The 16,355-nt window shown below is 43.8% G+C and overlaps 1 protein-coding gene across 3 annotated transcripts in view; it reads left to right on the forward strand.

Annotated features, from left to right (window-relative positions):
* The window catches only part of LOC142911199 (hydroxylysine kinase-like), a 34,480-nt gene extending 26,365 nt beyond the window's left edge, over positions 1-8,115 (forward strand). For all 3 annotated transcript variants that reach the window (XM_076060300.1, XM_076060299.1, XM_076060301.1), the window contains 3 exons: positions 4,298-4,478; positions 5,599-5,911; positions 6,774-8,115. In XM_076060300.1, the coding sequence (XP_075916415.1) occupies positions 4,298-4,478; positions 5,599-5,911; positions 6,774-6,948 (669 nt within the window). In that variant the 3' untranslated portion in view covers positions 6,949-8,115. The remainder of the gene's footprint in view (positions 1-4,297; positions 4,479-5,598; positions 5,912-6,773) is intronic.
* The last annotated feature ends 8,240 nt before the right edge of the window (positions 8,116-16,355 follow it).

A 16,355-nucleotide genomic window follows, 5' to 3' on the forward strand; every position in this document is an offset into this window, starting at 1 on the left:
TAGCATGTGGCCAGACAACCAAAGTGTCACCCACATATCTAAACCAAAAGGATGGTTTTAATGTGCTCGAGGCAAGTGCTCTTATTTCAAAGTTTTCCATGTACAAATTTGCTGTAGCAGGGGATAAAGAAGAACCCATTGCTGCTCATTCCTTTTGTTTAAAGAAATTCCCTCTCCATAAGAAGTAAGTGTTATTTAAACAATGGCCAGCAAGTTTCGGAATATCTTTTGGTAAACCGGTATTCTTTACTAGTGTATCAAGTAATTTAAGCGATTCGTCCACTGGAACCTTAGTGAATAGAGAAATCACATCAAAACTTACCAGAATATCATCAGGAGTAAGTTTAATATCTTTAAGCACATTCACAAGATGTTCTGAATTTATTTTTTTATGAATGAAGATGTCCTACCGATGTAGGGCTGTATTTGTTGGGTTATATATTTTGCTAATTGATATGTGGCAGAGCCAATTGTACTGACTATGGGTCGTAATGGGATGCCGATTTTATGAATCTTTGGTAGCCCATAGATTCTAGGTGGTTTTGAGGCCCTTGGCTTAATTTGGTATTGCTCATTTTTAGGGATTAATGAATTTGCAATTATTGCAGTGGTCTTACGTTCTAAAGTATTAGTTGGATCTCGTTTAATTTTAATGTAGGTACTTTCCTCTAGTAAATTTCTAATTTTATTATCATAATCGGCTCGTGACATCACTACAGTAGTGCGGCCTTTATCAGCTGCTAGGATTTGGATATCCTTGTTTACACGCAGCTCTCTTAAGGCTTTTGCCTCGTTAGAGCTAATATTTACTTTTGGAACTTTGCTATTCTCAATTATTTTAGCAATCTCATGTCTAGTCATCTCTGCCTCATTATGTGGAAGGAGTCTAACTGCTGATTCTACCTCAGCAATTATCTCATCCACTGGAATTGTGTGTGGGGTAACGGCAAAGTTAAGGCCTTTAGAAAGGATAGAGACCATGTCACCGGTTAATACAGTGTTAGTCAAGTTCAGTACGGTTTTGTTTTTAAATTTTTGGTTTTCAGTAGGGATTTGTTTATTATGTAGTCTAGAAAATGTATTAATTTGGTTAGTTTTTGTTAGTTTAAACACATTATGAGCCGATTGTTGTGTTATGTTATCGATTATATTCCAATAATGCATAGATACACTATTGCTTATATCTAAGTGTAACTGCTTTAGCGATTCCGAAATGTAAGATAATTCACTCCTATTGTGCTGTATTCTCTCTATTAATAATAATTCGCTAGCTTTGTGTAGTATTTGGTTAGCTTTAGAAGACTTTATGTGATGTGTTATTTTAACTGCGTTTGGTATTACCTTTGAATCTCTGCACCTTTTGAGGAACGCCAGTGAAGATATCAATTTCATCCGCTTAATGCGGAGCTTCTCCAATTTTCTGGTTTTAAGAAAAGTATCCTCCCCATAGAAGTTAGTCAGTTTAACATGTAGGCTTTCGCGACCAATATTATTCATAATAAAGGTTTTTGGGTTAGATCGCGTTTATTTATAAATGTGTCGTAACCCTCCACCACCGGACACGGCCAATCAGCAAAAAAAGTGTCACGTTGACAAAAAGACAAATAATTCACTACTTTAGCCCACCGGTGTGTTGAAGAGTGAATCCACATTTACAGTTTGAGTACGACGTTTCGCTGGTAAATACATCCAGCATCATCGGGCAATTCGCCAGAATGGTAAAGCCCTCGCTTGCTCCCGGTTTTATATAGAGCAGCAGGGTGACGTCATCACTTAACTCATATCAGGTGCAGTGATTAGAGGCGGAGGGGGGGGTATTGTAATTATATAATCGATTAGTAATCAGTCATTGGTTATGATTAGTAATGAGTTGTAGATTAGTAATTCTTTAAATCAAAATGTAATGTGTATTATTTAATAATACGCTTCCAGGCCGCACTAAGCCTGTAGCTGTCAGAGCGATTAAAGTTATTCTTGTTCCTCTCAATTTCAATGGATTCTCTAATTAGTCTTTGCCAGTAATAATTAGTTTTACACACCACTGCAACATTGTCAAAATCATTTGACTGTCCTTGTTGACAAGCATGTTCTGCCACTGCCGACAGTTGTGTTTGAGATAATTTAATATTTCTCTGATGTTCTTTTAGTCTTACGCTGATGTTACGTCCCGTCTGCCCAATGTAGCAGCTGCCACATAAACAATTAATCCGATATACACCTTCTGTTGATAGTTAGGTAATGCGTCTTTAGTGCAAGATACTAGTTTTTGAATTTTGTGTACTGTACCAAATCTTACTGTAATGTTTTGCTTTTGCAAAACACAAAATAACACAGCGTTTACAGAAATCAAATGCACACTGATGCCTATCTGAATGCAGAATCACATCATCATCCAGCTCAGAAATCCTCTCTTATCAAGATGCTCATACATCGGGCTAAAACAGTGTCAGATGGTGAGAGTCTAGTGAGAGAGATTAAACACGTTAAAGACGCACTACGACAGAATGGCTACAATAATGCTCAAATTAACAGAGCACTAAATGCCAAATCACGATTGCAAAGCAATACTGCTGAAAGCGACCAGATTGTTAAAACAATAAAAATTCCATATATCTCAGGAGTAACTGACAAATTAGCCCGTGTTTTGCAAAAGCAAAACATTACAGTAAGATTTGGTACAATACACAAAATTCAAAAACTAGTATCTTGCACTAAAGACGCATTACCTAACTATCAACAGAAGGTGTATATCGGATTAATTGTTTATGTGGCAGCTGCTACATTGGGCAGACGGGACGTAACATCAGCGTAAGACTAAAAGAACATCAGAGAAATATTAAATTATCTCAAACACAACTGTCGGCAGTGGCAGAACATGCTTGTCAACAAGGACACTCAATTGATTTTGACAATGTTGCAGTGGTGTGTAAAACTAATTATTACTGGCAAAGACTAATTAGAGAATCCATTGAAATTGAGAGGAACAAGAATAACTTTAATCGCTCTGACAGCTACAGGCTTAGTGCGGCCTGGAAGCGTATTATTAAATAATACACATTACATTTTGATTTAAAGAATTACTAATCTACAACTCATTACTAATCATAACCAATGACTGATTACTAATCGATTATATAATTACAATACCCCCCCCCTCCGCCTCTAATCACTGCACCTGATATGAGTTAAGTGATGACGTCACCCTGCTGCTCTATATAAAACCGGGAGCAAGCGAGGGCTTTACCATTCTGGCTAATTGCCCGATGATGCTGGATGTATTTACCAGCGAAACGTCGTACTCAAACTGTAAATGTGGATTCACTCTTCAACACACCGGTGGGCTAAAGTAGTGAATTATTTGTCTTTTTGTCAACGTGACACTTTTTTTTGCTGATTGGCCGTGTCGGGTGGTGGAGGGTTACGACACATTTATAAATAAACGCGATCTAACCCATAAACCTTTATTATGAACAACGTATTTTTGTTGTTTCCCCCCCAAATTTTATTCCAAGCGTCGGGGTGGAGCGGTGGCGCAGTTGTGCGCACACTGCGCTACGAACCCGGCCACCTGAGTTTTATTTCCGGCCACGGCTAACATTCGTGGCAAGTGATATCTGAACCAGTCCTGCCCCCCCCCCACCCCCCCTTGTCCTCTATCCTTCACCAACCTACACTGACCAGTTTGGCGAAGTATGGTCAAACACCCTACATGACCAACACTGAATACGGCAGTGCCTTGATAAGGGCTGTATGAGTTGTGCTAATTGGTGCCATGTCATGAGATGGAAAAAAACATCTCATTCTGTGCATCACCTCTGGTTAGAGAATGGCCCACAGAAGGTGATCTCACAAAACTACTTCTCAGATCCATTCAAGTGTCCTGTTATTCACAAATACCAATCAAACATTTGCCAGCCGCACGCAGGACTTGGGCAGCCCCACCCTCAGCTGCATAATAAGTCTAGATTTTTAGCTTTCGTGACTGCAAGGATTCATACTCTTTGGTTTTTTCGGTAAAGTCACGTAGGTAAAACTATAAAATGATAGAATGAAAAAAAATGTAGTTTTTTCATTTATTCTTTTATTTTATAGTTTTACCTACGTGACTTTACCGAAAAAAACCGAAGAGAAAATAATAAGTCAAGGAGAACATCTTTTCTGAAACGAAGACTATCCTTTGCTAGCTTGACGTTTTGCTGCCTTTAACTTACATGTGTACTCAACTGGCCAATGCTATGTTAATCTCGTATTGCATTTTTTGTCATCTTACCGCCTTCGTTTTTAAACATCTGCATAGTTTGAGCACCCGTTCCTGCACTCCCTGCAACGAGACGATTTCATCTGGAACCTATCAAACACCCACCTGCTCGAGTCCTACCTCTTCACTCTGGACGGCGACCCCAACCAGGGTCTGGTCAGGGAGGTCATCGCCAAGTTCCGCGAGGAGATCCAACCCAACCTGCACAAGTTTACCAGATGTACGCTCGCCTCGCAGCTTCACCCGGGACGTAGCTCCATGCCTCAGGGGGCGAGGGGCGCTTCAGGCCACCGACGAGGCCTTGAAGCCACGACGGGTGCCGCGTACGTGTGTACGTTAAACTTCTTTTGCACCGTACGTAGCCAACCGTGCTAATCGGAGGTGCGGGGGAAGGACAACAAACTAAACACAAAAAATCAGTTCAAAAATAAATTAGTGTTCAATCTAGGTTTAAAAGTGCATAGCTCCAGTGCCTTCCTAATATCGGAAAGAAGAGCTTTTCAGACGGCCGCAGAAGTGCATCTGAAAGCGCGCGATGCGGTGACCGTCTTTGTTTGTTCGATGGTTAGCCAAAAGCCGCTGCGAGGATCACCCGAGTTCGCATGATGGTTTATGCTGCTTGACGAGATCAGCAAGGTATTGTGATTCATTTGTGGCAAGCATTTTCTTTGCAATGTGCTTTACGTGATTACTTTTACCCAGCATACACAGATGCATTACAAGGCATGCATGTAATGGGGAACACTCGCACAGACACTGATCACAGGTGAAATCAAATGACAGGGTTATTACATTCAGACTACCAAATCATTTTTCAATGCATGCTAAATTGTGTTCAACAGTTTTTGTTACACATATACTCTTAATAATAATGTACAGCCCTTTGTCAATGCACTATCTGGACGAAGGCTTTCCCAGGCTGTGTAGGGTCATGGGGGTTGTTTTGCCACCTTCACCATGCTGGTCGGTGAGGATGTAGGTAGGATCCCAGGACTGGTTCAGATATCAGTGATGTTCTCCATGGCCGGGAATCAAGGGCTCGTGATGCGGTGTGCATACCACTACACACCGCTCCATATCTCGCCCCCGTGCAGGGTTGTACGACGCTGGTGGGTTATTGTAATTCTGTGCCTTTGAAGGCAGGAGAAGAAGTTGGTGATTCACTGAGACTCTGCGGGGGCCATTCTTAGACTCGCACACGCGGCTTGCGCAACCCCAATCGTGCAGCCGGAATAAAAACGTCACGGGCACGAACGATGACGACGGCGACGAGGGGAGGACGGTCAACAATAAAAGACAACGGACGAAATCAAATTCGACGTTTTCCCCCCTCGCCGCAGGCATAATCCATGGTGACTTCAATGACGACAACATCCTGGTGCAGGAGGTGGCCGCAGGAAGCGAGCAGCAGCAGCAGCAGCAGGGGCCCAAGTCGGCGGAGGGAGCGCCGCGGCACCGCGTCTCTGGCATTGTGGACCTCAACTCGATGATGTTCGGCTACCACGTGTACGACCTGGCCATAGCCATCATGTACATGATGGTGGAGAGCGGCGAGGCGATGGAGGCCGGGGGTCACGTCCTGGCCGGCTACGAGAGCGTGCAGGCCCTCACCGAGGACGAGAGGAGGGCCGTTTACTTCCTGGTGGCGTGCAGGTAAGAGCGGAGGGGGGCCGGGGCAGTTCGGGTCGGGTCTGCCCGGATCGCCGTTGGCCGCATCGGGAAACGTTGGCTTCAAAAACCTGTGGCGGTTGCGTAACGAGAATTAATCCAGGTCTGGCGAGAATCCGATAAACTCGATGATTGTGCGGCAAAAAAAAAGTGCTTTATTTTCTTTGGTTCTTTCGGTAAAGTCACGTAGAATGAGAATAAAATAATAAATTGATAAAATAACAATAATATTCTCACGACGTTTCGGCCACAACACAAGCGGCCTTCATCAGGTGAAGGGACGAGACTGTCTGGTAGGACAGTCCAAAGAAGATGAATCATTGCAGTCACGAAAGCTTTAAATCGAAACGTGCTTTATTATTTATTTAAAGCTCTTCATCAGACCAATGATGAATGAAGGTCTTGCCAATGCCATGTCGATCGTCACGGTAGTTGACCATACTTCACCATGCTGGTTAATGTGTGTTGGTGAACGGGGGGGATCAGTAACAGTTAAGACATAATAATGCTGATTACCATGATGTTGCTAACAGCACTTTTACGGATGCTGCTGATGACGGTGATGATGATTATAGAAAAGACACTCATAGCGATGTTGTTTACGATCATGTTGCTGATCACACTGCTGCTGCTGCTGGAGACGAGGAAGATGAAGACAGCGACTTTCCTTCTGCTGGCACTTCTGCTGCTGACCACGAGACTTGATCCAACTATGGCTGCAATTCCTGGACGCTAAAATCCCAGCCGATCAACAAGTCGGCAGCAAAAACCCTCTTGAATAACAAACGATATTAACCGTCACGACAGCAACGGCGACAACAACAACATGGTCTACTTTTCCCCGCAGGTTCTGCCAGTCGCTGGTCATGGCCCGCTACACGATCCTGCGATACCCGCAGAACGCCGACTACCTGCTGATAACGGCGCGCACCGGCTGGGTGAAGCTACGCGAGCTCTGGACCAGGGGCCTGGAGGACATGCAGAGGCTGTGGTCCGATATTGCGGCACGGTACAGAAACTAGAACCGCGGTGGAAATCGAGACGGACGGCGAGGAGAGAGAAGGGGGAGTTTGGGGTCGGGGGGGGCCCACCGTGAGACACGTCCTCCCACTCGCCCCACCGGTACCTCCCGAGGCTTCGCAAGGAACCGGTTTCAACTTGAACGTGGCGCCGTTGGTTTTGGACACGTGCGATCTTTGAATACGGAATCTGAAAAATGTGAATTGCTCATGCCAGGCACTTAATGCATAGGGGAGGTTTTTCGTAGCTTCAGGTTAGGAACGTATTGTTGCTGCATCCAGCGCTGTTGACAAAACGGCATTCACATGCGCATCCGTGGGTGATAATAATAATAATACTGTCAGAATATTTTTTTCCCGTTCATTTACTCAGGAAATCCTGACTGTTTCTGAGATTTTGTATTCATGAAGTTCCAGCGTTCAGATGTTCGACCAATTCCTTTGTAGCTTGTTTGGCTCGTGAGAGGAAACCGGAGTAACTCGGAGATTACCTGTGCATACGAAAGGTGGTGGGGGGGGTAACACTCGACAACTGCATAGATGTTTTATATTTTTATTATTTTATTGTTTCCCTGCTACGTGACTTTACAGAAAGAACCAAGAATATAAAAAGCGTCACCGTACACCGACATCTGTTGGCCAACTTGCAGCGCAAGGCATAAAACGTCTGCTTTTCCCAGACAGTCTTCAAATTAAGCACTAAACCCAGGCTCTTCCCCGGTTGAGCTTCAAAGATCTGACGAGATTTGGTGCATTCTGGGTTAATTTTGTTATTTTGTGAGTTGCAGTTGCATTCAGATATTTTTGTTAATCTAAACTACAGTTGACCTTAGAACCCTCAGACACGGGCGTGGGGAGTCCTGGCCTCGTGAAAGATCAGTCGACTTTCTTGCGTTGCCATGACCTTCCACTCGGCGGACTTTGGGAACGGTAGTGTGGTGGGGGTGGTGGGTGTTTGATGATTTTGCTGTAAAGGTTTCCTCTACAAAAGTGGGACACTCCTGGGTTTTGCCACCAAGTACTAAGTCATGTTTTGCAGAGGGGTCAAATACTTATTTCCCTCATTAAAATGCAAATCAATTTATAACATTTTTGACATGCGTTTTTCTGGATTTTTGTTGTTGTTATTCTGTCTCTCACTGTTCAAATAAACCTACCATGAAAATTTTAGACTGATCATTTCTTTGTCAGTGGGCAAACGTACAAAATCAGCAGGGGATCAAATACTTTTTTCCCTCACTGTAAGTTCGATTACAGGGAATGACTATAACATGAATTGGAAGTGATATCTGGACCCCTTCAAACAAACCGCATTGACCAGTGTGGTGCAGTATGGTGAAGCAACCCATATAATATGGGGAAAGGCATCATCCAGCAGTGGATTGATCTGAGGCTGTGAAAATTGGCTAAGCCTCGAATGCAGATGCACCACGTATACACTGCCGCCTCCTGTCTTATGCCATTGCCGACGAGAATGTTGCGTTCTCATACTAAATTAAAACTATTTTTTATTTTACCGGGGCCCACTGAGCTATAAAGCTCTTTTTTTTTAGAAGCGACCTGGCCACAAATTATAGCTCAACGAAGTGGCTTATCGTGTGAAAATTTCTAGCAGCCAAATACTCCAAACGCATGCTTCTGAATTGGGAGGGAAAAACCGGAGGACTCGGAGAAAAAGCCACACGATCAAGGGGAGAACATCCAAATATACAGCAGCAGGCATCAGTCGAGATCGAACCAACGACCTCCTGTATACCAGGCGAGATAGTTAACATCTGGCCACTGTGCTTGCAGCCCATCTTACCCGAGTGAATGTGAGCTTGCATTCTGTGCTCTGGTAACCCGAAAGTACACCGCCAGTTTTTCAGGTCGCCCTATCCGATGAGAGCGATCAAACACGAAGCGCGATTCTCAGAGACAGCAATAATATAATCCCATTCCTCTAGAATTACTGTCAGCTGTGCCCCTATGATAGGAAAGGTTATGCCACTCTTCAGAGGTATGGGGTGCTCTCCTTTCCTTCTCACCTCATCTATGCCAACCGTGTCACGATGTATTTATTTCAATTGTGCCTCTCGTTCGCCAGTCTGATTCTTCAGCTTGTGTACGTCTTGTATCGAGTAGGTGGTGTGGCCAACACCACGCCAAAGGGGCCGTCCATAAATGACGTCACGCACCTGGGGGGGGGGGTGTCAGACATTTGTGACGATGCGTGACGAGGGGGGGGGGGTGATAAATGTGACGTCACATCAAAATGCGCAACTTTAAATAAATATAGACAACACGTTCCACTTAATTAAATAGACTTGTTAATAAATGTTTTCTCCTACAACATCAGAGTGCAGCGGCACAATAAATACGCACTACAATGACAATAGTTTAAAGCGATTTGAAGCATGTTTTATCTTTCGATTTAAAGCTTTCGTGACTGCAATGATTCATCTTCTTTGGTTCTTTCGGTAAAGTCACGTAGAATGAGAATAAAATAATAAATTGATAAAATAAAATAACACAATAATATTCTCACGACGTTTCGGCCGCAACACAAGCGGCCTTCATCAGGTGAAGGGACGAGACTGTCTGGTAGGACAGCGCTGGAGTGCTGTCCTACCAGACCAAAGAAGATGTTTTATCTTTTTTTTTGGGGGGGGGGGTCAGACATTTGTGACAATGACGAGGGGGGGGGGTCAAAAATCGTCCAAAATCGCGTGACGTCATTTATGGACGGCCCCAAAGCCGCTTTTGTCGCCCCAATGCTGACGTTGTATCCACAGCACACCAGGTACTCATTTAAGTCTGCGCCGACATAATTGAGGCCCAGGAAGTCACCGTTGTGACCACATACACACGCACGAACATTCGCCAATGCGTCATCATCGCCACTCCGATCACTTGGCGGCCGACGACAACGACGACGACGATGTCTGGGGCAGCTCTACCCGATGCAAGGATTCTGCCGACGGATAAAGGCTCCTCCTCCCGTGCGCCTCTGGCGATGCCCCCCGAACAGCGCTGTGCCGAGATGGCTGCGTCAACGGCGGGCGCTGCGCGGCTCCCTGGCGTGTGCACCTGCAGGGACGGCTACTCGGGGCTTCGCTGCCACAAGCGTACGGCCACCATCTGCTGCTGCTGCTGCCGCCTCTCAAATCCCCGCCGTCAACTCTTCGTAGAGAGAAATTGGGGGGGGGGGTATCCGATTGGGATTTCCTTGGCATTTTTCCCTCTAGTCCTCTGCATTCTCAAACTGAAGTTTGTGGGCCAGTCTTCCACGGTCCATTCGCATCTCCCATTAGTCGCCATTGAAGTGTTAATTGGACCGTATCGCTGCATTGTATTGCAGGCTGCTGATTTTGTGGGAGTTGAAAAGTGGGCCGCAGAAAGGTGTATCTACTGGCTTTACGAAACACCTGTTGTAGCCTATAGTTACCTGTGTACTAGAGGACATCGAAAGAACTGGTTAACTCCTTGGCAGGTCGGTAAGCTGTACAATGTGGTTATTTATATAAGCATCGTGTCTATCTGTTGATTTGAGAGCTGGAATCGAGACATTCTTCCATATAAGCTGGTATGCTTGATTTGTCACATCGTGTTCCCTGAGATATCACAAATAGTGGCATCAAATGACTGCATCTAACAGAGAAATCCATTTTGATTTAAAGCTTTCGTGACTGGAGTAATTCATATTCTTAGTTCTTTTGGTAAAGTCACGTTGAAGGGAAACAATAAAATAATAAAATATATATAAAACAATAAAAATTCTCACGACGTTTCGACCATAACACAAACGGTCGTCATCAGGTGTGTCGGTTTGCATACATTTTTTTTTTAAAACGGTGTATTTATTTATTTATAAAAACGTTAGCGCCGTGCGTAGCGATTTGGCAGTTTATTTAGAAGGACTAGTCCATCTATCTTCTTTGGTTCTTTCGGTAAAGTCACGTAGAATGAGAATAAAATAATAAATTGATAAAATAAAATAACACAATAATATTCTCACGACGTTTCGGCCACAACACAAGCGGCCTTCATCAGGTGAAGGGGGCGAGACTGTCTGGTAGGACAGCGCTGGAGTGAGAGAGCCACGTTCAGATCACGGCTTTTAAGCTGTGTGAGAGGAACAAAGAGCCTTGACGAAGGAATTAGCATAAAATTTAGCATTGAAATGGCTGAATGATTAGCTTGTGACTGGTCACAGAAATAGCTATGTTAAAAGTTAAAGCATACACATCCGCAGAGGCACCCATTGTTAAAAGGAATTAGCATAGAATTTAGCATTGAAATAGCTAAATTAAGGCATACACATCCGCAGAGGCACCCCTTGATAATGGGATTAGCATAGAATTTAGCATTAAAATGGCTGAGTGATTCGCTTGTAACTGCTACAGAAATAGTTACGTTGAAGTCAGAGCATACACATTCACCGAGGCACTTAGTACAAATCAAACAGGAGAATTTAGCATTGAAATAACTAGGCGAATTTAGCATTGAAATAACTGGGTGATTTGCTAGTGACTGGTCACAGAAATGACTACACATCTGAGCTATTCACAGTACTATATAGTGAACCAATAAAAACTAAAATATAAATTACCTTCATGTTATCAATAAACTCTATATTCTCCAATCAGCTAAGCTACCAACCATAAGTCGTTATATATCACAATGCTATATGGTGAAAAAATGGGTGGATTCTTACCCTCAAATTTCCGTACCACGGATAGCTACGGGCCCCGTTCAGACGGACGAGTTCGTCCATGGTCGGAACAGAGGAGGGGGAGAGAGACAGCTGCGAAGCCCTAGTATACTCCATGTTGTAAACCATACCATTAACCGTGGTGTGAGAGGTATTAAGAGGCAATGCTGGCGAAAGAGCTGCGGTCTGAAGGTCATCGTAAAATTACAATTAATTAAGAACAGAAATGATTTAACACATCTTTCCAGTGGTTACTAAGCCTGAATCCATCTTCTCGGTTAAAATTGTCTCTGTGCTTGTATATGTGAATGGCCTCATGAACGAATCTCTCATGGTAGCCAGTTGGTTTGCAAAGAACCTCAATGTCATGTGAGCCCACTGAATTGTAACAGTGATCTGCCACGGCAGAGGAGTTCGTCTTACCGTGTTTCAAGTCTGCTTTATGTTCACGGATGCGGTCCGAGATATGTCTTTTGGTTTCTCCAATGTAGCTACTACCACAGAGGCACTTTAGTTTGTAAACGCCCGGGTACTGTATGTCTGGAACAGCATCTTTTACAGATGGAACTAAATCACGGATTTTATGTACTGTGTTGAATCGGACCTGGATCTTGTGTTTATTCAGGATTTTGGAGATCTTTTTAGTGACCCCTGCAATGTAGGGTAAGGTGATGGTTTTGAGTGGCTCCACAAGAGGATCCTTCTTCATGACTGGAGTGATGGCTTTGCGGATTGTGTAGTCGGAGTAGCCATTAGCCCTGAGAGCCTGGTGTACGTGCTTGAGTTCACTGGTAATGTGTTCCTGGTCGGAAATGCATTGGGCTCTATGGTATGGAGTCTTGATGAGGCAGTTCTTCTGGGATGGATGGTGGTGGGAATCCGGTTTCAAGTAAGCATCTGTATGGGTAGCTTTCCTGTAGACAGAGTGGCTCATTGAACCATCATGTCTCCTTTTAATTAAGACATCCAGAAAGGGTAGTTTGCCATCTTTTTCGACCTCCATGGTAAATCTGATGGCTGGGTGTATGGAATTGATGTGGTCGCGGAATTGGTCTAGAGCAGGCTGGCCATGTGGCCAGATGACAAAGGTGTCATCAACGTACCTCTTCCATAAGGTCGGGCGTAGAGTGGCAGTCTGGATGGCGTCAGTTTCAAATTTTTCCATGAATACGTTGGCTACAACCGGAGATAGGGGGGAGCCCATTGGGGTGCCCTCAGTTTGTTTGTAGAAAGTTCCATTCCAGGTGAAGTATGTGTTGGTTAAGCAATGTCTCACCAGGGGGGGTACATCAGTATGCAGTCCTTGATGAACCAGGTCTTCAATGATAGCGATGGTGTCAGGTACCGGGACTTTAGTGAACAAGGACACCACATCAAAACTGACAAGCAGGTCGTTTGGGGACAGGGAAATGTCTTTGATTGTCGATACCAGGTGAGTAGAATTTAGTACCGCAGAGGTGGTTTTTCCAGTGAAAGGTCGCAGTATATCAGCCAGAAAACGTGCCAGTTTGTAGGTGGGGGAGCTGATAGTAGAGACGATGGGACGAAGGGGTGTATCTTCTTTGTGTATCTTTGGAAGGCCATATAATCTTAGTGGTCTGGCAGCAGAGGGTTTCAACGAGAACTGTTTGTTCTCATCAATTAATGCTGTTGAATCAGAGATAATTTTGTTCGTTTTGGTGACCAGGCTGTTGGTGGGATCTCTTTTTATTTTTGTATAGCTGCCATCGTTGAGTAGTTCTTGAATTTTGTTGTTATATTCTGTTTTGTCCATGATGACAGTGGCAATGCCTTTGTCGGCTGAGAGAACGTCGTTCTCTCAGCCGACAAAGGCAATGCCAAAAATATCTGAAATCGCTGCAACCTTCAAAAACGCTAAGATGCCAGCTAGCAACCTCAGCAAAGATGAGCGTTTTGAATTATATAAATTAAAAAAGAGGGATGATATTGTAGTCCTCTCAGCTGACAAGGGCAATGCTACTGTCATCATGGATAAAATAGAATACAACAACAAAATTAAAGAATTACTCGACGATGGTAGTTATACAAAAATAAAAAGAGATCCCACCAACAGCCTCGTCACACAAACCAACAAAATAATTTCTGATTCAACCGCATTAATTGATCAATCTAAACAGTTTTCGTCGAAACCTTCTGCTGCCAGGCCACTAAGATTATACGGCTTAACAAAAATACATAAAGTAGATACACCCCTTCGTCCCATCGTCTCTACTATCAACTCCCCCACCTACAAACTGGCTCGTTTTTTGTCTGAAATCCTGCATCCTTTCACTGGAAAAACCACCTCTGCGGTACAAAATTCTACTCACCTGGTATCGACAATCAAGGGTATTTCCCTGTCCCCAGACGACCTGCTTGTCAGTTTTGATGTAGTTTCCTTATTCACCAAGGTTTCTGTACCTGACACCATCGCAATCATTGAAGACTTGGTTCATCAAGGACTAAACACTGAGGTACCCCCCCTGGTGAGACACTGTTTAACCAATACATACTTCACTTGGAATGGAACTTTCTACAAACAAACTGAGGGCACCCCAATGGGCTCCCCCCTATCTCCGGTTATAGCTAACATTTTCATGGAGAAATTTGAGACTGACGCCATCCAGACTGCCACTCTGCGCCCAACCTTATGGAAGAGGTACGTGGATGACACTTTTGTCATCTGGCCACATGGCCGGCCTGCTCTAGACCAATTCTTCGACCACATCAATTCCATACACCCAGCCATCAGATTTACCATGGAAGTCGAAAAAGATGGCAAGCTACCTTTTTTGGATGTCCTAATTAAAAAGAGACCTGATGGTTCAATGAGCCACTCTGTCTACAGGAAAGCTACCCATACGGATGCTTATCTGAAGCCGGATTCCCACCACCATCCATCACCGAAGAATTCTCTCATCAAGACTCTGTATCAAAGAGTCCAATGCATATCCGACCAGGAACACATAGACAGTGAACTCAAGCACGTACACCAACCTCTTAAGGCTAATGGTTACTCCGACTATACAATCCGCATAGCTATCACTCAAACCATGAAGAAGGACCCACTTGAGGAGCCTTTCAAAACCATCACTTTACCCTACATTGCGGGGATCACAAAATAGATGTCCAAAATCTTGAATAAACACAAGATCCAGGTCCATTTCAACACATTACATAAAATCCGTGATCTGGTTCCGTCTGTAAAAGATGTGATTCCGGACATACAATACCCCGGTGTCTACAAACTAAGTTGCCTCTGTGGTAGTAGTTACATTGGAGAAACCAAACGCCATGTCTCGGACCGCATTCGTGAACACAAAGCAGACCTTAAACACGGTAGGACCAACACCTCGGCCGTGGCAGATCATTGTTATAATTCAGTAGGCTCACATGACATTGACTTTTTCAAGACAGAGGTTCTTTGTAAGCCATCTGGCTACCATGAGAGATTCGTTCATGAGGCTATCCACATATACAAGCACAGAGACAATTTCAACCGAGAAGATGGATTATGGCTTAGCAATCATTGGAAAGATTTGATAAACCATTTCAGGTCTTAATTGATTGTTCACGCTTACAGTGGCTTTCAGACAGCATACATTAAAATTTTTCGTCTCCCCCCTCCTCTTTTCAGAACATAGATGGACTAGTCCTTCTAAATATACTGCCAAATCACTGCGTGTGGCGCTAACGTTTTTATAAATAAATACACCGTTTAAAAATAAATATATGCAAACCGACACACCTGATGACGACCGTTTGTGTTATGGTCGAAACGTCGTAAGAATTTTTATTGTTTTATATATATATTTGATTATTTTATTGTTTCCCTTCAACGTGACTTTACCGAAAGAACTAAGAAAAAGAGAAATCCATGTTTAGGAGTCTGTCTCCTTCCTGTTTTATTTCCTCGTAATGATGAATATTTCATATTTTCAGATTCTGGTTAATGTATCAAGATGCGTTAAAATTGTGGGAAAGATATGTGACCGTTAGTCATTATACCCTGGTCAATGCAGGTTGGTGAGAAAACTCACCCGACGTGGATAACCACACACCACTTCCACTCAGATGACCCCAACCACTCGGGACTCAAGCAGATACACGGATAGCACCGGGAGGTCTTCATCCAGCTGTGGATTGATCGTGGTCAATGATGACATTCAATGTTTAAGGTGTAGTAGCGGTGCAATTGTTAGCGCAATGCACTATGAACCCAGCAGCGACTCAAGTTTGATTACTGATCATGGATGACATCACTAGCGAGTGATATCTGAACTAATTCTGGGCACCTACCTGTCCACCAATCCACACTGACCAATGTGGTGAATGATGGTCAAACAACCCCCATGGCAGAAACATCGTGGTGGAGGAATTTATCCAGCAGTGGATCGACAAAGGTCTTCACATTTAAATAAAATGTTTAGTGCCAAGTGATTGGACTACACATTTTAATTCTAGATTTAAAGCTTTCGTGACTGCTAGGATCCATACTCTTTGGTTCTATTGGGTAAAGTCAGCGCTGTCCTCCAGACAGTCTCGTCCCTTCACCTGATGAAGGCCGCTTTTGTTGTGGCCGAAACGTCGTGATTTTTTGTTATGTTATTTTCACCTACGTGACTTTACCCAATAGAACCAAAGAGTACTACACATTTTACCCAGCAGAATGGCGGTGAGTGTCGCACGCGCAAAACGAAATTGTCTCGCAAGTTCA

Source organism: Petromyzon marinus, unplaced genomic scaffold, assembly GCF_048934315.1.
Source record: "Petromyzon marinus isolate PM22_M1 ecotype Great Lakes invasive population unplaced genomic scaffold, UKy_Petmar_22M1.pri1.0 PM_G_Scaffold_173, whole genome shotgun sequence".
NCBI classification, from domain to species: Eukaryota; Metazoa; Chordata; class Hyperoartia; order Petromyzontiformes; family Petromyzontidae; genus Petromyzon; species Petromyzon marinus.